General features: G+C 38.3%; 2 protein-coding genes across 4 annotated transcripts in view; one reads left to right on the top strand and one right to left on the bottom strand.

Annotated features, from left to right (window-relative positions):
- GPR137B (G protein-coupled receptor 137B) overlaps nucleotides 1-16,802 on the top strand; it is a 55,648-nt gene extending 38,846 nt beyond the window's left edge. Inside the window, 2 exon segments of the mRNA XM_043925886.1 lie at nucleotides 11,236-11,360; nucleotides 12,901-16,802. Of these exon segments, the coding sequence (XP_043781821.1) occupies nucleotides 11,236-11,360; nucleotides 12,901-13,015 (240 nt within the window). The 3' untranslated portion in view covers nucleotides 13,016-16,802.
- A 6,509-nt stretch (nucleotides 16,803-23,311) lies between these two features.
- Nucleotides 23,312-25,389, bottom strand: part of ERO1B (endoplasmic reticulum oxidoreductase 1 beta) — a 65,777-nt gene continuing 63,699 nt past the window's right edge. The window contains exons 17-18 of one of the 3 annotated variants that reach the window (XM_043925667.1): nucleotides 24,637-24,705; nucleotides 23,312-23,650 (exon numbers count right to left, since the gene is read on the bottom strand). In XM_043925667.1, the coding sequence (XP_043781602.1) occupies nucleotides 24,663-24,705 (43 nt within the window). In that variant the 3' untranslated portion in view covers nucleotides 23,312-23,650; nucleotides 24,637-24,662. Of the gene's footprint in view, nucleotides 24,706-25,389 lie in introns of all 3 variants that reach the window. The other 2 variants (XM_043925666.1, XM_043925668.1) reach the window with 2 other exon arrangements.

Here is a 25,389-nt window from a genome sequence, read left to right as displayed (position 1 = left end):
AAAGACTGGAATGGGGTGGTTGGTGGAGAACTGCAGCCTGACCCATGAGCCCCTGAAGATAGAGTGGCAGTGGGCACCATTTTCCAGATCTGAGGGTCAGTTTCCTCTCCTTTTGCCATTTTTAGCTTCAGAACAGCAATTCTATGCCCCCGCTGACTTTTCCTGACATTGGAAACACCTGACGGCTTCTGTAAAGTCAGACTCAAATTCTTTTGCATTGGTAGCAGAGAAACATGTGGAGAGTGGGCATTGGACTCTAGGCTAGAGTCCAGTGCATTATTTTTCTTCCTTTTCTGAAGAAGTTGAAGTTTTCTGGGAGGAGCCTCTTAACAAAAATCCCGCTGTTCTCTATGCTTCTCCTTGGCTTTCCATAGCCTTCTCACCACTTCCTAGTATGTCAGAGGCTTAGCAACTATACTCCCAAAATCCAAGGCAGTCTGAAGGAGAGAGTGGACATCTGAGTCCTAAGGAGTGAAAGACTGTCATTCAAAGTACTATTTTATTAACACATTATTGACTGGAGATGCATTAATATGTCTTTTGTTACCCAAACATTACTGACCAGAGACAACATGTTTTTAGAGAGTGGTACAGTTGACATCACTGTGCCAAGTTGTTAGAGCTTAAAATTAATCAAGGGTTCCTTCTATAGCTTATGATTGTCATTATCATTCACATTTTGCTCCATTAGATTTTTGTTCCAACCCTGTGTATATTATAAATGCAAATTTATTACTGTAAAATTTTCAAAATGATGCATCTCGAAATTTTGAATGAAGAATTTTCTGGTGAATTTTATGCAGATCCTTTCTCTGATTATCTGAGTGACCTGTATACTAGTGTCTCCAAAGATGATAGTTCTGCAAAATACAGTTCTGATTCAGACATTGTGAATATTAGCCCAAAAGAAGACAGAAAGCCTAAGTGATTGGTTCTGATATGGAAAGGGAAAATGAAGCTCACGGTGCCGGAGGAGACTTTACAGGTGTGACAGGTGCAATCACTGAACATAACAACCCACAAAGTGTTAGTGAAATAGCAGAATTACTTTTTGGCTGGCCAAAATAAAAATCGCCAGCCACAGGCATTAGTTTCTGCAAAATTCCATGGTAAATAATGAGTTAAATGAAGACAGAATAAAATGGGTAGTTCATCTGTCCTCTCAGGTCGCATTATCCAGGGACGTGTGCAGCCTTAATACACCCTATGTGTATATGGGGTTACTTGGCTCTTGTGTTTGAATATATCTACTGTTTAGGGTATTATCTAGAGCAGTGGTTCCCAAACTTTTTGGCCTCAGGATACTTTACACTGATACATTATTAGTTGTTATTTGTTTATTGAGGTATAATTGATTTAGTAGTTCTAGGTATACAGTGTAATGATTTGACATTTATATATATTGCAAGATGATCACCACAATAGGTCCAACTAATGTATTACCACACATAGTCTACAAATTTTTGTGTATGTGATAGGAACTTCGAAGATCTACTCTTTCAGCTACTTTCAAATATGCAGTACAGTATTAACTATCGTCACCATGCTGTATGTGAATCCTCATGACTCATTCATTTTTATAACTGGAAGTTTGTATCTTTTGACCCCTTTCACCCATTTCGCCCACCTCCTTCCTATCTCAGGCAGCCACCAATCTGTTCTCTGTATCTGTGAGCTTGGTGTTTGTTTTTAGATTCCCTATATAAGTGAGATGATATGCTATTTATCTTTTACCTTTTTCTAGTTGACTTATTTCACTTAACATAGTGCCCTCAAGGTTCAACCATATTTTTGCAAATAGTGAGATTTCATTCTTTAAAAAAAAATGTAGTATAGTTGATTTCCAGTGTTGTATTAATTTCTGCTGTACAGAGAAGTGACTCAGTTATCCATATATGTATTCTCTGTCATATTCTTTGCCATTGTGGTTTATCAGGAGGTTTCATTCTTTTTATGACTGAATATTTTGTTTGCGTGCATATCAGTTTCTTTATCCATTCATGCATTGGTGGACATTTGGTTTGTCTCCATATCTTGGCTGTTATAAATAATGCTTCAGTGAACATGGGGATGTGTATATCCTTTTGAATTAATATTTTCATTTTCTTCAGATAAGTATGCAAAAGAGGAACTGCTGGATTATGTGGTAGTTCTGTTTTTAATTTTTTGAGGAACCTCTATAGTGATTGCATTAATTTATATTCTCACCAACAATACACAATGATTCCCTTTTCTCTGCATCCTCATTAACACTTTTCCTTTTGATAGTAGCTATTCTGACAGGAGTGCAGTGGTACCATTTGTTTTTCCTATTGAGTTGTATGAGTTCTTTACATATTTTGTATATCAACTCCTTATCTGGTCTAGGACTTGCAGATATTGTCTCCCATTTGGTAGGTTGCCTTTTCATTTTGTTAATGGTTTTCCTTTGCTGTGCAGAACCTGTTTAGTTTGATGTAGTCCCACTTGTTTATTTTTTATTTTGTTTCCTTTGCTTTTGGAGTTAGACCCCAAAATCATCATCAAGATGAATGTCGAGGAACTTACTGCCAATCCTTTTTTCTAGTTTTATGGCTTCAGGTCTTACATGCAAGTCTTCCATCCATTTGGAGTTAATTTTTGTGTATGATGTAAGATTATAGTCCAGTTTTCCCAGCACCATTCATTGAAGAGACTGTTCTTTCCTTAGTGCCTCTTCTTGACTGCTTTGTGGTAAATTAGTTGACCGTATATTCATAGGTTTCTTTCTGGGCTCTCTATACTGTTCTGTTGATCTATGTGTCTTGTTTCTATGCCAATACCATACTGTTTTGATTACTATAGCTTTGTAAAATAGTTTGAAATCAGGGGGCATGATGCCTACTCCAGCTTTGTTCCTTTTTTTCAAGATTGCTTTGGCTATTTGGGGTCGCATCGATAAGTTATTGAGTACACCAACAAGCTAGTTTGGAGCTGTGTATATGTGTAATTTTTAAAAATATTTGTTAATTAATTATAAATAAACCCATAATGTGTTACCATAATTTTTTTTATGAAAAAGAACTATATTCTCCAAAACAAATTAGTGAGGAGAGTTCAGTTCAGTTCAGCCACTCAGTTGTGTCCGACTCTATGACCCCATGGACCACAGCACGCCAGGCCTCCCTGTCCATCAACAACTCCCAGAGTTCACTCAGACTCATGTCCATTGAGTCAGTGATGCCTTCCAACCATCTCATCCTCTGTTGTCCCCCTCTCCTCCTGCCCTCAGTCTCTCCCAGCATCCAGGTCTTTTCAAATGAGTCAGCTCTTTGCATCAGGTAGCCAAAGTTGGAGTTTCAGCTTCTACATCAGTCCTTTCAATGAACACTCAGGACTGATCTCCTTTAGGATGGACTGGTTGGATCTCCTTGCAGACCAAGGGACTCTCAAGAGTCTTCTCCAACACCACAGTTCAAAGGCATCAGTTCTTTGGTGCTCAGCTTTCTTTATAGTCCAACTCTCACATCCATACATGACTACTGGAAAAACCACAGCCTTGACTAGACGGACCTTTGTTGGCAAAGTAATGTCTCTGCTTTTTAATCTGCTGTCTAGATTGGTCATAACTTTCCTCCCAAGGAGTAAGCATCTTTTAATTTCATGGCTGCAATCATATCTGCAGTGATCTTGGAGCCCAAAAAAATAAAGTCAGCCACTATTTCCACTGTTTCCCCATCTATTTCCCATGAAGTGATGGGACCAGATGCCATGATCTCAGTTTTCTAAATGTTGAGCTTTAAGCCAACTTTTCCACTCGCCTCTTTCACTTTCATCAAGAGGTTCTTTAGTTCTTCTTCATTGTTTAAATTTTGTGACTCTTTTTAATGTCTAGCTTAATAGAAGACAGCTGGATTCTCCTATCTGCTTCTGTTGTGAAATGCTGTTTTGAAGTATATGAAGAAAATCAAGTCTCACATTTTAATATAAATGTGAGTATTTTTTAATATACACTCAAACTCAATGAGGTATGGTTTCTTAAGATTCCTTAGCTGCAATTTGGAATCTAAAACTGTATCAGTGAACTTTTCATGTTGTTTTCTATGTTAACATCTGTTGGTTTACCCTGCACTTTGATATTTGCTCAGCGTTCAAATGATCTTTTGATGAATTTGTGGGGGAGAAAGTGATCTCCCTGTCCTATTCCTCCGCCATCTTCTCTCCTCCCCGTCTACCTTGCACTTTGAATGGATCTTTATACCCATGCATGGTTTTGTCATGTCATGTATTGGTCACTTGGAAAATTTTGGTTTATTGAGTTATGCATATCTTTCAAAAGTTATATTTCCATTATACAATATAAGAAAAACATCTCATTCATTAATCTCACCACTGATCATCAGAAAAATCAAATATTGGGAACCTGTCAACCTCACGGTGGAGAATACAAGGTTTCCAAAGCTTTGTTTGCTTAAAAGGTGAAATTTGATCAGTGAAAACAAATAGTCACATGTTTTCCTTGAATTTACAGCTCAGTTCATTCATTTTTGAGAGGGTGTCTGCCAAATGTCCACAGCTGAAAAACCAGGGTTGTCATGAAGCCGTCATGTTGCGTGAAAAAAATAAATATAGCTCAGAGTTGTACAAGTTCTTTTTCTGGTAATAAAATTACAGTGGCCAGTTTTTTCTGCTTTGTTAAGTGAATGTTCTTTAAACTGTGACTGTGTGGTGGTGAGGAGCACAGTAACTGCTAGAACAGTTGGTGTCACTGCTTTGAAACGTGCTTTTTTTTTTTGCTAACTACAGCTTTTGCATCACTGGTACCAGTGTCAACACAATAGAAAAGGTAAATAGCTTCTTAATATGCTAATTATGCAAATAGGTATGACCTTGTTGATCCTTGAAAGCATCCCAGGAACCTCCAGCAGTTGTTGGGCTCATCTGCAGTAGCGTGTTAATGAGTGAAAATGATTCTTTATTCCCTAAAGGACATTATCTCCTGATTCATCCCGAGAGAGTGAATTCAGCATGAACAATGTAAAATCATAAATAGGAAGCCCTTCCCATTTTTTTATATTGTAGTCATGAAGTAATTCTCATTAGCAGGTAAATCTGAGTGTCAGGTTTGGCTTGGTGAAGCCCTGGTGTTCATAAAATACCCCTGGGCAAGACCGCCAGGGTTAAAAGCATTATTACATACAGTATTTGGTAAAAATAGCTAACAACTGTGTAGCACTTATATGTGCTAGGCCTCGTTCTAAGCATTTTAAATATACTAAATTCTTTAATTCTCACAATAGCTCTGTAAACTAGATGAATATAATACTCATTTTGAGATGAGGAAACTGAGGCCCAGAGTCATGGCTGGTAGGGGACAGAGCGCCAATTCAAACTGAGGCATCCTGGTTCCCAGGTCCATGATTTTTTTTTAATATATGTGTTTATTAAGTATAGTTGATTTACAGTGTTTCAGGTGCTCAGCAAGGCGATACGGTTATACAAGTACACGTGTTATTTTTTAAATTATTTTCCATCATAGATTATTACAAGATATTGACTATAGTTCCCTATGCTATACATTAAACCTTTGCTGCTTATCTATTTTTTTAGTTAGAAATCTAGCATTCTATTTATACTAAGTCAAACAAGTGGAATCAAAATGTCATAGTTTTTTAAGTTAGGCAAAAATTCATGTTTTCCAAAATATATATATTATACATATTTATATTTATGTATACAAAAGCTTTTCTACTATACCTGATAAAGGCTTGAGAAAGAATATTAAAAAAAGAGAGATGGAGAAATTGGAGAACATAAACTAAATGAAATGGGGGCACTGAATATGAAATAGAAAAAGTGAAACAAACTAGATAAAAGTAGAAGATCATCATGTAGTCCAGATGTTTTTAAGCATGACTGTTCATTAGAAACACATCTGGAGCTCTGGAGAAAAAAAGCAATGACTGAGCATTTGTATTTTTCAAAAAAATTCAAGATAATTCTTATATGTATCTGGATTTTAAAAAATGATTATAGGTTTTTCTATTAGATCCTAGTTTTGGTGACAGAGTTCTTTTATTTTTCTGTTGACCAATCATGATACAATGGTATTAAGTGAGTAATAGTCACATAATCACAATAGTAAAAGATGTTTATCAGTTTTCACAGTCAATAGCCAGACAAAAAATAAAAGATAATTATAATTGCAAGCCATAATGGGAACATGACTAACTTAAAAATATAAAATAATTATGTACAATTTGGGGGCATCAGGTAGAGTGATGTGGTAAATGGAAGTGCATACATGCACGTTTTCATCCACCCAACCAGTCTATGTCTTTTGGTTGGTGCGTTTAATCCATTTACATTTAAGGTAATTATCGATATGTATGATCCTATTACCATTTTCTTAATTGTTTTGGGTTTATTTTCTGTAGGTAAAAGACCTTCTCTTGTGTTTCTTGCCTAGAGAAGTTCCTTTGGCATTTGTTGTAAAACTGGTTTGGTGGTGCTGAATTCTCTTAACTTTTGCTTGTCTGGAAAGCTTTTGATTTCTCCTTCAAATCTGAAGGAGAGTCTTGCTGGGTAGAGTATTCTTAGTTGTTGGTTCTTCCCCTTCATCACTTTAAATATGTCGTGCCATTCTCTTCTGGCTTGGAGAGTTTCTCTTGAGAAATCAGCTGATAGCCTGATGGGAGTTCCGTTGTATGTTATTTGTTGTTTTTCCCTTGTTGCTTTTAATATTTTATCTCTGCCTTTAATTTTGTCAGTTTGATTACTGTGTGTCTTGGTGTGTTCCTCCTTGGGTTTATTCTGCCTGGGACTCTCTGTACTTCCTGGACTTTCCCATGTTCAGGAATTTTTCAGCTATTATCTCTTCCAATATTTTCTCATGTCCTGTCTCTCTCTCTCCTTCTTCTGGGACCCCTATAGTGAGAATGTTGATGCATTTAATGTTGTCCCAGAGGTCTCTTAGACTGTCTTCTTTTCATTCTTTTTTCTATATTCAGTTCTGTGGCTGTGTTCTGTCCTCCAGGTCATTTATCAGTTCTTCTGCCTCAGTTATTCTGCTATTGATTCCTTCTAGTGTATTATTCATCTCTGTTTGTTAGTTCTTTAGTTCTTGTAGGTCTTAGGTAAACATTTCTTATATCTTCTCAATCTTTGCCTCTATTCTTTTCCCGAGATCCTGCATCATCTTTCCTGTCATTATCCTGAATTTTTTTCTGGAAGGTTGCCTATCTCCACTTTATTTAGTTGTTTTTCTGGGGTTTTATCTTGTCCTTTCATCTGGGACATAACTTTCTGCTTTTTCATCATGATTAACTTTCTGTACTATGGTTTTTGTTTTAGCTGCTGTGGGACTGTGTTTCTTCTTGCTGCTTCTGTCTGCCCTCTGAGGATGAGGCTAAGAGGCTTGTGTAAGCTTCTTGATGGGAGGAACTGGGAAAAACTAAGTCTTGCTCAGTAAAGCTTTAATCCAATTATCTGATGATGGGTGGGGTTGCACTCCCTCCCTGGTAGTTGTTTGGCCTGAGGCGACCCAGTCCTGGGGTCTAACCTCTATGGTGTGGTTAGTGGCAAACTCCAAGAGGGTTTATGCCAACGGGGACCGTCCAGTGCCCCCCATCCCGGTGGTACACCCCTGCCAGCCCATGCCCTCACAGGAGGCCCTCTAGTACTAGCAGGGATTTTGGTCCAGTCTCCTGTGGGGTCGCTGCTCATTTCCTCTGGGTCTTGGTGCACGCAGTTTTGTTTGTGCCCTCCAAGACTGGAGTCTCTATTTCCCCCAGTCCTCTGGAAGTCCTATTATCAAATCCTGCTGACCCTCAAGGCCAGGTTCCCTGGGGATTCCTAGTCCCTATGTTGGATCCCCAGGCTGGGAAGCCTGATATGGCGTTTAGAATCTTCACAACAGTGTGAGAACTTCTTTGGTATTATTCTTCTCCAGTCTGTGGGTCACCCACCTGGCGGGTATGGGATTTTTTCATTGTGATTGCACCCCTCCTACCATCTTGCTGTGGCTTCGTCATCTTTGGATGTGGGGTATCTTTTATTGGTGGATTCTGGCATCCTGCTATCAATGGTTGTTCAACAGCTAGTTGCAGTTTTGGTGCTTTCGCAGGAGGTGATGCGCACAGGTCCTTCTATGCCACCATCTTGAAAGGGAAGTCAGGCCCATGATTTTAATTCTGTCCTGCACTGTGGCTTTCCTCAGCATAATAAGGTTTGGAGAAGAAACTAAATTCCTAATGACTCAGTAATAGTCCTATTACTATCTGTAACTTTGACCCTGATGCTGGGAAAGATCGAGGGCAAGAGGAGAAGGAGGCGATAGAGGATAAGATGGTTGGATGGCATCACTCAGTCAATGGACATGAGTTTGAGCAAACTCCAGGAGATAGTGAAGGACAGGGAAGCCTGGAGTGCTGCAGTCCATGGGGTCACAAAGAGTTGGATATGACTCAGCAACTGAATAACAATCTGTAACTTCTGTAATTTGACAAAAAAGTAAGATATTCTTTTGGGGAGAAACTTGTAATTTAACTAATACTCATTGACTTTTAAAAGAGCACATCCTGCAGGTGGGGTGTTTTTAAAAAATGTTCTCTACCATTTGTATCCAGAATACAATGGGTATAACCAAGCCTCTATACTTGACATCACTGGAGCCAGTGTAACAGTGTAGTAGAGGTGTGGTTCTTTGGATCCACATCAGAACCCCAAGGGGTGCTTGCTTGGTCAAAGTATTGATGCTTAGGCCATGTCCTGGACTCAGTTGAGAATCTCTCAGGGTAGGCTCTGGGAATCTACATTTTAAATAATTTAATAAGCACCCCAAGTGATTTGAATGCACTGTAAAGTTTGAGAATCTCCATTTTATATGTGTGTGTGTATATATATACACACGTATTTTAAATACACATATTTTAAACAGCTTTGAGATATAATTTCCATATAACAAACTGTTTACCCATTTCATGTGTGTAATTAAATGGTTTTTGATATATTCAGGTATGTGCAATTATCACCACCATTTTTAGAACATTTTTTATCACCTCAGAAAGAAACGTCATACCCTTTATCTACCATGCCCCATCCCCCTGTCCCCAAGCAACTACTGATCTCCATTCTGTGTCTACAGATTTCCCTATTGTGGACTTTGATAAGAATGGGATCATATAACATGCCACTTTCTGTCACTGGTTCTTCCGCTTGGCAGAGTGTTTTCAAGGTCCATCCACACCGTAGTATGTATTAGTACCTCATTCCTTTTTATGGCCAGTATTTCGTTGTGCAGATATGCCACATCTTGTTTATCCATCCACTGATGCACATTTGGGTCGTTTCCATCTCTTGACTGTTATGAATAATGCTGCTATAAATATTCATTACAAGTTTCTGTTTGAACATAGGTCTTCGTGTCTCTTCAGTATGGATCTAGCAGTACAATTGCTTGGGTCATTTGGTATTCTAGGTTTAACTTTTTGAAAAACTGCCAGAGAGTTTTTATTCCCAATAGTGAAGTTTCCTCCACATCCTCCCCAGTGCTTGTCGTTATCTGGCTTTTTGATTCTGGACACCGTGATAGGTATCTCATTTTGTCTTTTAATTTGCATTTCACTGATGACTACAGATGTCAAGTATTTTTTTTAATGTATTTATTTGGCCATTTGTATAACTTCCTTGGAAAAATGGCTGTTTAGATCCTTTGCCCACTTAAACATTTTTTTAAATTGGAGGATAATTGCTTTACAATATTGGGTTGGTTCCTACTATTCATCAACATGAATCAGCCATAGGTATACATATGTCCCCTCCCTCTTGAACTCCCTCCCATCTCCCACCCTTCTAGGTTGTCACAGAGCACCTGATTTGAGCTCCCTGCATTGAGTTGACTTTTTCCTATTGTGTTGTAGTTTTACTATTGAATTGTAAGAGTTCTTATATATTTTAGATACTCCTGTAAGATACATCACTTGCAAATAATTTCTCTCTGTGTGGCTGTCTTTTCACATTTTTGATGGTATCTTTTGAAGCAAAAACACTTAATTTTGATGAAATCCAGATTATGTTTTTTGGTTTGTTGCTTGTTTTTGGTGACATATCTAAAAATTCTTTGCCAGGTCATGAAGATTTGCCCCTATATTTTCTTCTTAGAATTTTATAGTTTTTACTCTTATGTTTAGGTCTTTGATACATTTTGAGTTACTTTTTGTATGCGTGTGTGCTGTAAGCGTTCAACTTCATTCTATGTATAGATATTCTTGAACTGCTACAAACAGTAAAGTTGAAGGTGTTCCACCTTGTATAAGTTCTGCTTTGCTTCCTGTGTTTGGCTAGATTAGCCTTAGAAAAGCAGAAATTCACATATAGATACCCATCCCATAATAACCTTTTTTCAAACTCTGTTGGTTAACTTTTAAATGGCCCACTAGTGATATGGACAAAGATGCCAAACAAAGGCCAGGTTGAATCCACAGATGTGGAGGCCGCGTAGACTGAGGGCTGACTGTACTATATAATTTTATAAAAGGGATCTCAGCACTCTTGGATTTGGGTATCTGTGTGGGGTCCTAGAACCAGTGCCCTGTGGGTAACTGTGATTTTCTTACGCGGTAAACTCAGCTTGGGGACAGAAACAGGAGAGGCACATTGTATAAACTGGCTAAGAAACTCTTAAAATTTCGTCATTTCATTATTTTAATTCATTGCTGTGAATGCCCACATGATTATACAGATTTAGATCTTATTTGGGACTGTCTAGTTTGGCTGATTGGGGTATTGTCTAGTTTTTCTGTGAGAGATTAAACACAGTGATAATTCTTTGCTGTGGGGCTTCCCTGATGGCTTAGGCTGTAAAGAATCTGCCTGTGATGCAGGAGACCCAGGTTCGACGCTGGGTCGGGAAGATCCCACGGAGAAGGAAATGGCATCCCACTCTAATATTCTTGCCTGGGAAATCCCATGGACAGAGGAGCCTGGTGGGCTACAGTCCATGGGGTCACAAAGAGTCAGACATGACCAAGTGAGTAACACAACAACAATTCACTGCTTCAAGCAGAACTCTGCGAGATTTTGTCCATACCGATAAGAGAAAAAGTTAATCCTCTTCAATATAAAAGCAACTGAAGTGAACACTCCAGCTGAACAGGTGTGTGCACTCAGCTGAATACAGCATCTTTAGTCTCCTGCAAGAAAGCGATGTCATTTATCTTTGCCTTGTGCAAGGCACAGTGACTGAAAGTACACTGAACAATTAAACTGTCCCTCCAGACAAACCCTGGAATGGTCCCCAGCCATGGATTTGGCCCCAGATCTTACTTCTTTGACAACCCTCGAAGGTATGACAGTGATGATGACCTTGCCTGGAACATTGCCCCTCAGGGACTTCAGGGAAGGTAAGACCCTACCTAGTTCCTACTGGGCGGGCATGGCTAGGGGGCTGAGGGCCCAGCCAATGAGATAGATTCAGACTAAGAGGTGGGTGGGGGGTGACGCAGAATGTCTGCTTAAAACCCTGGAGCTGGGAGGTGAGGCAGACAGAAAAAGGAGGGGAAACACCTGAGTGGTGAGACTAACTGCAGCCAGAGTCGAGACCCTCCCTCCAGCGACCATGTGCTTTACCGTCTGCCAAGGTCATGGTTGTGGTCACGGTCTGCAAACAGGAGGTGGGGTAGCTCCTGGGTTCTCTTCTCTGCCCCCTGCTCTCCCTCCTGCTCCCCCGCCCCAGCCCAGGGACATTTCAGCCACACTCCACGGCCCAGTGCTCCTGTGCCCTCTTTCACTCTGGGGCTTTAAGGCCAGCAGGGGAGAGAGGAGCAGAAAGCGTTGACCTCATGCTTGCCAAGCTCCTCTCTCCTCTCTCTGCTGGCTGTTCCTATGAAAGGACAGCTTCAGGCCGAGTGGGGTTTTTTGCAGTGAAAGCCAGTCTTATGTAATCCTTTGTGAATTTAAAGACCTGTCATTAACATTTTAAGGTAAATTCTTTTCCTCCTGGGGTAAAATGATAGAGGATATGCTTGCTTTTCTGCTCTTTATTACCAACAGTAAAATCCTTAGAAAACCTCATAAGAAGTCTGAAACGAGCCCTTACTGTAGGCACAGGAGAATTCAGGAAAAGCTGGGAGAATACCTTGCTCTCTCAGTGGATCAGGGAGTGCAGACATCCTGGTCAGATAGAGGAAAAGATGGCATTAGGGAAAAAGAGCAGAACCATCCATCCGGTCAGAAGGTCTAAAGAACACAGATAAGGAAGGGAGAACTAGAAGGACTTCCTGAAGTCAAAGGTGTCCTAACTCTCTTCCCTAAAACTGTCCTCTTATCCAGTCACCCCCTTGCAGTGCCGGCTCCCTATTTATGTCCCCCTGTATCTGCTGGAGCAGCCCTAACCCCTTACCTGCCAGACCTTTCCATTACATAGGGGAAAACGGTAATAGAACACCAATAATTCAATGTGCATGACTGAGTGGTGACTGTATATTACGATACTGTATGTTCTAAAAGTTTTACAGTTCTAAAAGTTTAACTCACAAAAGCCCAACAAGTTAGTTCCTAATATTACTCCCATCCTAACAGAGATTAACATTGAGGCACAGAAGTTATTTGTCCAAAAACACACTGGTAGTGAGTTAGACTCTCCATTAGGATTCAGATACAGTTTGTGGCTAAAGCATTGTGATATACATAGTGATTGGTATTACTATGTATATCAGTAACACTACTCTTCCAGGCTCTGAAGAGTTGAGGTGACTTTTGTGGGAGGTATTCTAGCCGCTGTGCATAGCTAGCACTGGTGTGGGAAAACTAGCTTCAAGAAACTACCTTGAAAAGCTTTAGGATTATCTATAAGAAGCCCACTTCTGTCGACCTAAAATAGGCCTGTCATCAACAGTCAGCATAATGTTTCAAGTCATTGAAATCTCTCTTTTCCTTTTCAAGTTTTGCTCCAGACTACTACGACTGGGGACAACAAACAGCGAACAGCTTCCTGGCACAAGTAGGAACTTTACAACCAGACTCAATTCTGGATCCTGACAAACCAAGCCATGGGTAGCGTCAGTTAACAGTTTTATGGAAGATATGCCTCAGTCGAAATGTTTCAGAAGGACTAACTTAATGACAGCTGAATTTTTAGGGCATGATTCCTTAAGAAATAGGACTTGAATTTGTTACAGGTTTCTGATGGCTCCATAGGACTAAGCAATAATTTAGATTGATAAAATCTTATTTTAGTACTAAAAAGTGAGCCTGGCTGCCTATTCCGTGAGTATAATTTAAACTTTAAAAAATTCTGTACTTTTATAAAGATGTATTTTATATAACTTAATGCTAAAATATTCTAGGATTTTTTGAGAATATTATTGCAATATATGTCATAGTTTGCACAGACTTTTATGCATAATTCACTTTAAAAGTATACAGTATATAGTCTGATGGTTTTGTTTTTTTTTTTTTTAAAGGCTTTTGGACTAAAGTATTCCTCAGACCCTTACCTCGTCAGGTCACTAAGATTCTGTTAGACTCTAAGTATAGTTGACATCTAGGAAGCCAATTGCAACTCAAGTGTTGAAATTTATAATGCAGCAGAATGTCAGCAGACTACACAGTAGGTAGTTGGTTCCTTACAGTGTGAAAAGCACAGATGGTTGGTTCCTCAAAGAATCTCCTAAATTTTGCCAAAATTTAATCCTTTCAACAGGGTGCTGAGGTACACACTTCAATGATAAGTTGATAATGTTAAAAACATGGATAGAATTGACTTACACTATTAAACCTCCTCTTCTGTATTCAGAGATTTTTGCATAGTTTGTCAGCCCAGTGAATCTAATAGCCATTACCTCAAAATGTAAGACTGCACCTTTTCCACCTTACTGAACATTTGTGACTGAACAAAGAAGTTCTTAAGAGGGGATGAATAGGGATATCCCTGCATCTTTGAGCCAGAATGTCTATGTGGAATTCTAACAGTTTTATTTTAGTTTCCAACCATATTAAAATTATACCCTTTCTTTTTAAATAGCTCTGAAAGCAGCCTACTGGAAGCTGCATGTTTAAAAAGGTATTAATAGTAGCATTGCAATATTCTATAGCATGAAGCCTGCCTCTTAAGTCATGGAAAAGGGCATGTTCCAGACCACTACTTGTAAGTTGTCATCTAAGTGAAGCACAGGTCATAAAAATAGTTCCCCAACCATAAGTGCCATTCTAAAGATCTCCAAGACTATATATATATATAGCCTGCAGGTATAAAACTGCCTATAATAAAAGGCTGTACATGGTTGTGTCGGGGGGTTAAGGTACTGAGGAAGTATTATTACCAAAGAGAAAGTACCATATTTTGGGAGAGGGAGGGGCAGGTGAAAAGGAACTTAGTAAGTTCCGTCCTCATGGAGAAACCCATTTCTGATATCTTACTTCCCAGTTTGACCTTCAGAAATAACTTATCTCTGGGCATTGACTTCATAGGGATCAAGTCTGTTTCTCTTACTCTGATGGTATTTAAAATCAGAATTTCGAGTTTTCAGTGGGTCACAATAGGGTTTTTCTTGTGTATGGGATACCTTCACCCTGCATAATCACACAACAACTTCTTTGAAAGCTTTCCAATATGTGGAAGAATTTGGGTCACATATTTAAAATAATTACTGCCAGGGAAAACTCTACAGTGAAGCAAAATTTGCACTGATAATTCAGGTTGCCTTAAAATATTATAAGCTGTTATTCTAAATAGCTTTAAGAACACCCTACTTCTCATACTATTTTTGTTAATGATACTTAGAATTTAAATGAAGACTCAGAAAACGCTTAAAAATCCTCTAAGTCATGCTTTCAAGAAGTAGTGCAGTTCTTCAGTATTAGGTCATTGAAGGGTAGATAATATTTTTTAAAACATTACTAAAATCATACAAGTCCTATATTCATCCTATGACATACAAATATTTTATTATTCTGTTGTTATTGGCAGGAAGATTGAAATACTCAGCATTAACTGATAGTCTGTTTTTATGATTAAGCTGCTAGTATTATTTGAACTATTATTTTTATTGGAAAAGATAAAAATGTCCTAAGTGCCTATTTTTCTCTTCCCTTTCAAAAGTAATGCTAAAGTACAATTGTAAACACATCTAGAATATAAAAAACTGTGATTGTAACAAACTCTCTCTCATAGTAAATGATCACTTTTACTCTGAAATGTTGCACGTATGGTATGGAAAGGAAAATTAAGTTTCCCTTAAATTTCTATTTACTTGTGCTGCCAAGTACACTAACAGCCCTACTCCTAGGTGAAATACTAAAGGTCATGAGAAGACAAGAAATGGAGATTATTGGTTCTAAAATACCCAAACATCCTCTTGTTTTAAGGCAATGTGATGAAATTATCCCCTCCCCACCCATAATGTGAAAGTTTAAGAATGGGGTAGAGGCCATATCACCAAAAATTTTGTACCGTCATTTAGCTAAGTCTGATTCAACACTAAAAGGCTGCATATGAATATTCTTGTGCATCCACTGGAAATATACACAATAGGATTAATTATGGAGTTAACTGTCTAAAGAATGCCAACTGGTTTGTGTACAGACAGACCTTGCAGATTGCAGGTGTGGTTCCAAACCACTGCAGTAAAGCAAAATACTGCAAAAAAATGAATCACAAATTTGGTTTCCCAGTGCATAAAAAATTAGGGATTTTCCTTGGCAGTCCAGTGGTTAGGGCTTTGCCACTGCAGTGGGTGAGGGTTCATTCCCTGGTCGGGGAGATAAGACTCCACATGCTGAGTAGCCAAAAAACCAAAACATAAAAAACTGAAGCGATATTGTAACAAATTCAATAAATAACAATGGTCTATATTTTTTTTAAAGTTACGTTTATACTTTTAAGTGCACAGTAGCATTATATAAAAAACAACGCACATACCTTAATTAAAAAATATTTTACTGCTAAAAAATGTTAACCATGATCTGAATCTTCAGCAAGATATAGTAACAAAGATCACTGACCACATGTTACAATGACAATAATAATGAAAAATATTTGAAATATTGTGAGAATTACCAAAGTGTGACAGAGACACCAATGCTGTTGGAAAAATGGCATCGGAAGACTTGAGCCACATAGGGTTGCCTCAGACGTTCAATTTGTAGAAAATGCAGTATCTGCAGGGCAGTAACATGAAGCACAGTAAAATGAGGTCTGCCTGTAGATATCTTTCATTGGCTTTTTTCCCTTTCTACAGTGAACCCATTTAATTGAGCTGATGATTAAAACATCTAGTGTGTTCACACACAACTGTGAACTCTAAGTTTTGATTCTGACAATATACACACATCAGTCACATTTAGCTATGCCAGTTCTTTCTTGAATATGTTAGGCAGTGTTAATAACTATGCTGGCTATTGTGTTTAGCTGCTTACATCAGTCACGCTTGCTAATATATCCCCAAATTTTCTCTCTACCAAAATCCAAAAGAACTGCTCTTTGTTGGCCTTGAACAATTAACCCCTATTTAAGAGGAAAGGAGTAAGAATTAGGAAATCCTAGTGCATGATAAGTACTTTGAGAAAAAGGTTCTCATTTACATTTACGTAGTTAAGTATTACAAAAATATTGCTTTTACTTTTTGACAATAAAGATGAACTTGTATTAGAACTAAATGGGTCTAAATATTTGAAGCTGTCAAGATTTCCAAGAAACTTTTTTTTTTTAATTTGCTTTGCTTTCGATTACTGCATGATAAAATATAGACCAGCATAAGGCTGATCAAAGACACATCTAATATGTATTTCTAATTTTTATCCCATATAGGTGAGAATTTTGTTAATTAAAAGCATTGTTAACTGTGCGTAATATTACTTAAGACTTTTCATAGTACAGATGGAGGAACTTTTGGAAATGATCAAGCTAAATAGTGGAATTCTCAGACTACAAACAAACTGATTAAAGTGAGGAAACATTTAACATTTTTTTAAGGGACAGTGAGGGTAAGGAAGTGGAATTGACACTTACTATGTGCTAAACCCTGGGCTTGGTATTTATGGGTCCAGTCAGCATAGTCCTTACATTAACCCTGCTCTTGCCCCTAAGCAGGCACATAAGAAGAGCCCTTGCATCAAAGGGTCAAAATACCTTAACATTAGGTAATGTCGTCCATGTGCCCCCAACCTAGATAACTGTGTGCATTCCCCATTCCTGTCACCCAGGTCCTCCCAGGGCCTGGGCACTACTTATGTGGGCTCATTCCGAGTGGGGTTCTGAGACTGAAACCCCTACTTGATGACCTGGCAGCCAGAGTCCTTAGTTGCAAGCCCATTGACTCAAGAGCTCCTAATGCTATCTGCCTGGTTTCTCTAAACCTGGGTTCCTTCCCTCTGTCCCTTGACCTGTGGCTGGATCTCCCCTCTGTTTTCCTTGCCAGCGTTCCTTCTTTATCCTCCAATTCTGATATGTTCTTTTGACAGGTCAGAGGCTGCCCTGCCATGCAGAATATTAGACTCTTCCATCTGTAGAACAGATTCTCTCTCTGAACTTTAAAAGCCCACCCCAGACTTCAGATGAGTGGCCTGATCTTTTCAGCTAGATCTGTGACCTGTTTCTTTTTAGCCTGTATGACCTCCAAAATCTGCCTCTTTCTCCACTGATTCCTGTCACTCTGACCCTTCTTCACTCTGACCCTCTATTTCCCACGAACCTTGCTAAGCTACAACAGTCCGTCCTGTCTCTTTGCAGTCATAAGTACCCTTGAAAGGATTAATTGAAGTATATACGGGGTACATTTAGCATAAACAGGTGCTGCTTTACCAGCACCTTTCAGTTTATGCCACTATATATCCCTCGGTGCATTCACTAGCCCAGAGTCTGGGCTTCAGGCCTGCAGACTGAAAACCTGTCAAAAAGAACAGAACACTTAACCATTTGGAGATATGGTCTGTGAAGGAAATCAGCATGGAAAACTTAAATATTAGAATGATGCGTGGTGAATGCTGACTCTGCCCTGGCCAAGGGGTGGTAGGTAGATTGTTTTAATTGATTTTAATTAATCTGTGACAAATTGATGGCACTTTCAAGCAGACACTAAGATTCATTCACACAGTTGTTCAGTCGCTCAATCATGTCCGACTCTTTGCGACCCCATGGACTGCAGCACACCAGGCTTCCCTGTCCTTCACTATCTCCTGGAGTTTGCTCAGATTCATGTCTACTGAGTCGGTAATGCCATCCAACCATCTCATCCTCTGGTGCCCCCTTCTCCTCCTGCCCTCCAGCATCAGGGTCTTTTCTAATAAGTCTGCTCCTCGCATCAGGTGACCAAAGTATTGGAACTTCAGCTTCAGCATCAGTCCTTCCAGTGAATATTCAAGGGTGATTTCCTTTAGGAACAACTGGTTTGATCTCCTTGCTGTCCAAGGGGTTCTCCAGAGTCTTCTCTAGCACAATTAGAAAGCATCAATTCTTCAGCACTCAGCCATCTTTATGGTCCAAGTCTCACATTCATATATGACTACTGGAAGAACCACAGCTTTGTCTATACAAACCTCTGTCAGCAAAGTGATGTCTCTGCTTTTTAATATGCTGTTTGTCATAGCTTTTCTTCCAAGGAGCCAGCCTTTTAATTTCATGGCAGCAGTCACTGTCTGCAGTGATTTGGGCATGGAGGGTACCTTCTCCACTAGACAAGTTTCTATGTTACCTATTCCTCTTCTATTAAAATACAGTTGATTACTGAACATTACGAAGGTTAGTGGGGGCTGAGCCCCACGGAGTCAAATCCATGTGTAACTTTATAATCAGCTCTCTGTATCTGTAGTTCCAAATTTGTAGATTCAGCCAACCACACCTATGTATATATTGAAGAAAACCCACGTGTTTCCAAGTGGACTCATGCAGTTCCAACCCATATTGTTCAAGGGTCAACTGTATTCTTTCTTTGGGTGTATTCTTATTATAAATTAGATATAACCCAGTGAGGTTACGGTATTCTTAAGTTACCTGAAGGCAGGGCTATTTGTTTTGTTCACTGCTATATGTCCAGCTCCTAGAAGAGCGAGCGAATACTCAGATCCTATTATTCTGACAAGTTATTGGGGTTTTTTCAAGGTGACTTCTTACACTTGCATTTTTATCCACTGCATATAGATTTTATAAGTTTAATACTCATTTAAGGGCCCCTCCCTGTTTTTTCATGAATCTTTGACAGATATCTAACTTTTGTACAAAGAATCCATAATGGAATAAAAAACCAAGTAAGGATTGTATACAAAGATCATTCTGAAATCATTCTTAGAAGCTGAGTCTCAACTGCATGTTCTGTCTCTTTGTCCTTACCTGTTTGGGCACTGACAAATAGAATACTGATGTGATTAACACAGCACATAGTAAAAAATAGATTTTTTATCAAGTGAAGTATAAAAAGGACAGTGACATATTGTGGTTAAAAGTGCAACCCTCATGGACACCTTATCTTTGACAAAGGAGGCAAGGATATACAATGGAAAAAAGACAACCTCTTTAACAAGTGGTGCTGGGAAAACTGGTCAACCACTTGTAAAAGAATGAAACTAGAACACTTTCTAACACCATACACAAAAATAAACTCAAAATGGATTAAAGATCTAAATGTAAGGCCAGAAACTATAAAACTCCTAGAGGAGAACATAGGCAAAACACTCTCTGACAGAAATCACAGCAAGATCCTCTATGACCCACCTCCCAGAATATTGGAAATAAAAGCAAAACTAAACAAATGGGACCTAATGAAACTTAAAAGCTTTTGCACTACAAAGGAAACTATAAGTAAGGTGAAAAGACAGCCCTCAGATTGGGAGAAAATAATAGCAAATGAAGAAACAGACAAAGGATTAATCTCAAAAATATATAAGCAACTCCTGAAGCTCAATTCCAGAAAAATAAATGACCCAATCAAAAAATGGGCCAAAGAACTAAACAGACATTTCTGCAAAGAAGACATACAGATGGCTAACAAACACATGAAAAGATGCTCAACATCACTCATTATCAGAGAAATGCAAATCAAAACCACAATGAGGTACCATTACACGCCAGTCAGGATGGCTGCTATCCAAAAGTCTACAAGCAATAAATGCTGGAGAGGCTGTGGAGAAAAGGGAACCCTCTTTCACTGTTGGTGGGAATGCGGAATGCAAACTAGTACAGCCACTATGGAAAACAGTGTGGAGATTTCTTAAAAAACTGGAAATAGAACTGCCATATGACCCAGCAATCCCACTCCTGGGCATACACACTGAGGAAACCAGATCTGAAAGAGACACATGCACCCCAATGTTCACTGCAGCACTGTTTATAATAGCCAGGACATGGAAGCAACCTAGATGCCCATCAGCAGATGAATGGATAAGGAAGCTGTGGTACATATACACCATGGAATATTACTCAGCCGTTAAAAAGAATTCATTTGAATCAGTTCTAATGAGATGGATGAAACTGGAGCCCCTTATACAGAGTGAAGTAAGCCAGAAAGATAAAGAACATTACAGCATACTAACACATATATATGGAATTTAGAAAGATGGTAACGATAACCCTATATGCAAAACAGAAAAATAGACACAGAAGTACAGAACAGACTTTTGAACTCTGTGGGAGAAGGTGAGGGTGGGATGTTTCAAAAGAACAGCATGTATATTATCTATGGTGAAACAGATCACCAGCCCAGGTGGGATGCATGAGACAAGTGATCAGGCCTGGTGCACTGGGAAGACCCAGGGGAATCGGGTGGAGAGGGAGGTGGGAGGGGGATCGGGATGGGGAATACGTGTAACTCTATGGCTGATTCATATCAATGTATGACAAAACCCACTGAAATGTTGTGAAGTAATTAGCCTCCAACTAATAAAAAAGAAAAAAAAAAAGTGCAACCCTCCAAACACTTGAGGTGGGCAGAGTTTTAGCATCATTCATATGTTAAAGGATTTTTTTTTCTTTGAAGCATTAATGGAATAAGAACAGGTTTAAAAAATTATTTTAAAGGGGTGTGGGGGTAGACGGGGACGAATGCAATAGCTATTAAAACCTAGGCCCTGAGTAATTAAAACAGTGTGGAACAGGTATAGGAATAACAGACCAATGGAATAGAGAACCTAGAATTTTAGATATGATTACACATAGCATCTCAAATTAGTGAGGAAAAGATGAATGGTACTGGCATAACTGGGTAATCATCTGGGAGAAAAATAGGTTGGATACTTAATTTGCACTTTATACTAGGATACACTCCAAGGAATCAAAATTTAGATCTAAAAAAAATAAAACCATGAATGTTCTAGAAGAACATATAGATGAACTATTGCTGTGAACAAGGCATTCTTAACTATCAAAGTCCAGAAGTCACTAAAAAAAATCAATAAACTGCATAAAAATTTTTAAAAATTCCATGACAAAACCACCATAAGCAAAGTCAGAAGATAGACAAAAAATTGGGGGGAAAAAGTGTACAGCTTATTGTAGACAGAGGATTAACAGGGGTGGGCATGCTCAGTAATGTTCAACTCTTTGCGACCCCATGGACTGTAGCCCACCAGACTCCTCTGTCCATGAGATTTCCCAGGAAAGAATACTGAAATGGGTTGCCATTTCCTTCTCCAGGGAATGGAGATTAACCCTGACCCAGGGATTAAACTCACATCTCCTTGCATTGGCAGGTGGATTCTTTACCACTGAGCCACTTGGGAAGCCCCCAGAGGATTAATATCCCTGACAAATAAAACACTTCTAGAAATTGGTAAGATCAATAGTGCAGTAGAAAAATGGGGAAAAGATACAAACACAAAAGGAAATTATACAGATAAACAATAAACCTTAAACAAATGAAAGGTAGTAAGCCTTACCTGTGATAAGGAAAAAACTAAAACACACTGATACATAATTTTGCATCTTATCAGGATAGCAAAAATCCAACATTTTAATAATACTCATGTTGGTCAGGTTGTACGCAAGCAGGCATTACTTGAAATTGCATGAGTGTCATCTGGTAACCATCTCCTGTGGAGGGCATATACTAATATCTTTCACAATTATAAATGCACATGGTCTTTGACCTAAAAATTCCATTTGCAAGAATTTAGACTACAAGTACATATTTACATATGTGTAAAATGACATATATAGAATGTCTGGGAACAATCTAAATACCCATTAATAGAAGACTGGCTAACTAAACAATTGTACATTCATTTGTGAAGTGTGAAGTGTGTGAAGTGTGAAAGTCGCTCAGTCGTGTCCAACTCTTTGGGACCCCATGGACCATATAGTCCATGGAATTCTCCAGGCCAGAATACTGGAGTGGGTAGGTAGCCTTTCCCTTCTCCATGGGAGCTTCCCAACCCAGGGATTGAACCCAGGTCTCCCGCATTGCAGGCGGATTCTTTACCAGCTGAGCCACAAGGGAAGCCCAAGAATATTGGAGTGGGTAGCCTATCCCTTCTCCAGCAGATCTTCCCAACCCAGGAATCCAACTGGGTCTCCTGCATTGCAGGCGGATTCTTTACCAGCTGAGCTATGAGGGAAGCCTTGTACATTCATACAATAGAATACTAAGCAGTTACCTTAAAAAAGGAAGAGTGATTAAGTTATCTATTGACATGGGAAGACTGCCAAGAAAAACTAAGTGAAAAAAAGCAAACAGTATGTATATACCACCACTCTTTGGGTAAAAGTGAGGGAAAAAATGAGACTTTCCATTTGTGTTTGTTTGTATATGCCTTAAAAATGTATAGATGGAAATACAAGAAACCAAGAACAGAGGTTACTTGTGGTAAGGGCGGGGGAAGGCTGTGCAGTATGGAAAGTCGGGCCAAAGACAGAAAGAAGACATTCCACTGTATAGCTTTTTATATTTTGGGGGTTTTGAACTATGTGAATGTATTAGTTATTCAAAAAATTAAAATATATTTAAAAAGCTTTATGAGATTCAGTACAAGTCAAAAGATACTAAAAGCGCCCTAAGTTTTAGTTGATTGGTAATAAGCCAGTTTCTAAAATAACACAAATATACCACATTCTGAACAGAGGCACCAGAGTAAGACTTTCTAGTTTCAAGTTCTAGTCCCACAACCTAGAATGTGACTGTAGACAAATTACTTAGCCTCTCTTCTCCTCGGTTTTCTGATTTAAAAACAGAGAAGTAATTGTACCTACCTGCTAGGGCTCCTGAGAAGATAAACCCACGCAAAGCCCTTCAACAGTGGCTGCCAATGCTTGCAATTATGATTTTAAAAAGGAAACAACCACAGACTACTTTGCTACCAATTATAACCAAATTTTCATCTCATAAAAGGAAACATTTAAAAGGGGTTTAAAAAAAACAGGATAAGAAGATTGCAGAAACATTTACTTTAATTCACATTTTCTATAATCTTGTGGGTACAACAGCAAATCATTTGGAATTCTGTTCAAAATCAAAGCTGCACCTGTAGATGTTACTTCAAATATAATACACATAAACCTGGTATGTGTCTGTGTTGTTTTTGTTTTACCAAATAATTTCCATGATACCATGCACCCAGTCTGTGTATTTTGGTGAATAGCTATGGTTTCTGCAGGTACTTCAGTTTGCAAAACTGCTAGGAGGTTTACTGTGAACTGTTCCCAAATTTCCAGATGAAGGCAATGCTGATGGAGATCAAAATAGCTGTCCTTGCTTATATACAGTGGCACCTAGGTAAAGTTGGAGAATATGGCACAGTGTTTCATAGACATACAGAGATTACAAGTATTGAACAATTCACAACGTTAAAGTGTCAAAATAAAACATTTGACTTATCAAATTTCAAAACTGTAAAAAACCATTCTAATATTCTGTCTGATCCTCCTCATAATCTAAGAATCAACACAAGAGAAACATTTATCAGTTTTAATACAGAGTATTTCTAATTTACACAGATGTCACTTAAGGGGAAAAAAAACTCATGCTATTGAAGGAAGGAATATGTTCCTTCTCTTCATTTTCATTACTTTATCAGCTGGTACAATCATTTCTGTCAAGTTATATTATCAAGTGCTGGATTTTTAAACTAGGTGATGAGATAAAGACAAAATGCCAAGAGGTATTGCCAGCCAAGCATGTCACAATGCAGTCAGTACTCTAATATCACTTCACAATAAAAAGTAGGAGTTGGAAAAGAGTTTGTATCACAGGGATCATAAAACATCACCAGGCTCACAAAACAGAGATTTCTATCACATTCATTTAAGAAATACACACATACACAAAAATGTAGGTTCCCCCCCACAGTCTCATTTATGGTAAAGTTAATCAAATAGATTTCAGCTTAAGACTACTTCATTTGTCTATTTTCTTGATAGTGAAAGATTTGTTAAAACCTTTAAAAGAATTTTTTACCCTAACTAGATTTTTTAATTCCTAGAACTCACTCTAAGACACAATTTTAACTAAGCTTGAAACAAATCACAGTAAAGAAAACAAATGGAAATGACCAAAGATTTTTTCCAGGAAATAGAACTTAAATAACAGCCTTTATCTTTAACTGGGAGAATGGTGAAGTAACACTACCAAAAAGATTTTTTTTTTCCAAAAAGATTTTTAAACTTACAGTAATAATAAACAAAGTGCAAAACATTCACATTTCCTAGACTTTGAAAAACACTAAGAATAATTCTTATTAATCTACCAGCAAGATTACCTAGATATTCAACTTTTTAGACGAATTTACCGTAAGGTCCCCCTTTCCCACCAGACAGTACTTGTATCCCTAAAAATGAAAAGAAAAAGTGGAGGAGGCTCCAACCAAATCAGTCTGTTTTATTCAACAAAAATATACCACCACCACCGTCAACAACATGAAAACTCCAGGTCTACAAGGGTTAGAAATTGGGTAAGGAAATAACTAGTGAGCTCTTACTCCCCCCCAACCATATCCCTCCAAGGGATAGCTACATATTTTTAAAGGGGGGATGAACCAACTAAGTACAATTTAAAATATGCCACTAAACCATCAATGAAGACATTTCAGACTTTGGCAGGATAAGATGTGGATTTAAGAGCACTTATTTACTTCATAAAAGACTGATACCCGCATTACTTCTACACAGATGCAACCTTTCAAATTAATCACATTATATATACAGTAACACCTTCAACAATAATCAATATTTTAAATATTAAAGATATTTAAATCCCAGGTTTAGAAAATGACAGTTTAGGACTTATAAAGTCATCTGTTGGTACAAGTTGCACGTTCATTTATATACAAAGAACTAAAAAAAGGTAGAGAAAAAGGAAGCTTACAGAAGTATGAACTAATTATTTAAATACCAAAGAAAATCAGGTTGAGAGAGGATTGCATAGACTGTATTCAAAAATAAAATCCTTTAAAAATGCTTACTTTAAAATAGTAAGTTTTGTGTATATGTTTCCAACTGGTGTTATAAATCCA

Source organism: Cervus elaphus, chromosome 15 (assembly GCF_910594005.1).
Source record: "Cervus elaphus chromosome 15, mCerEla1.1, whole genome shotgun sequence".
Classification (NCBI taxonomy): domain Eukaryota; kingdom Metazoa; phylum Chordata; class Mammalia; order Artiodactyla; family Cervidae; genus Cervus; species Cervus elaphus.
The sequence above is the reverse complement of the archived record's forward strand: the minus strand, read 5'-3'. Positions and strand labels throughout refer to the sequence as shown.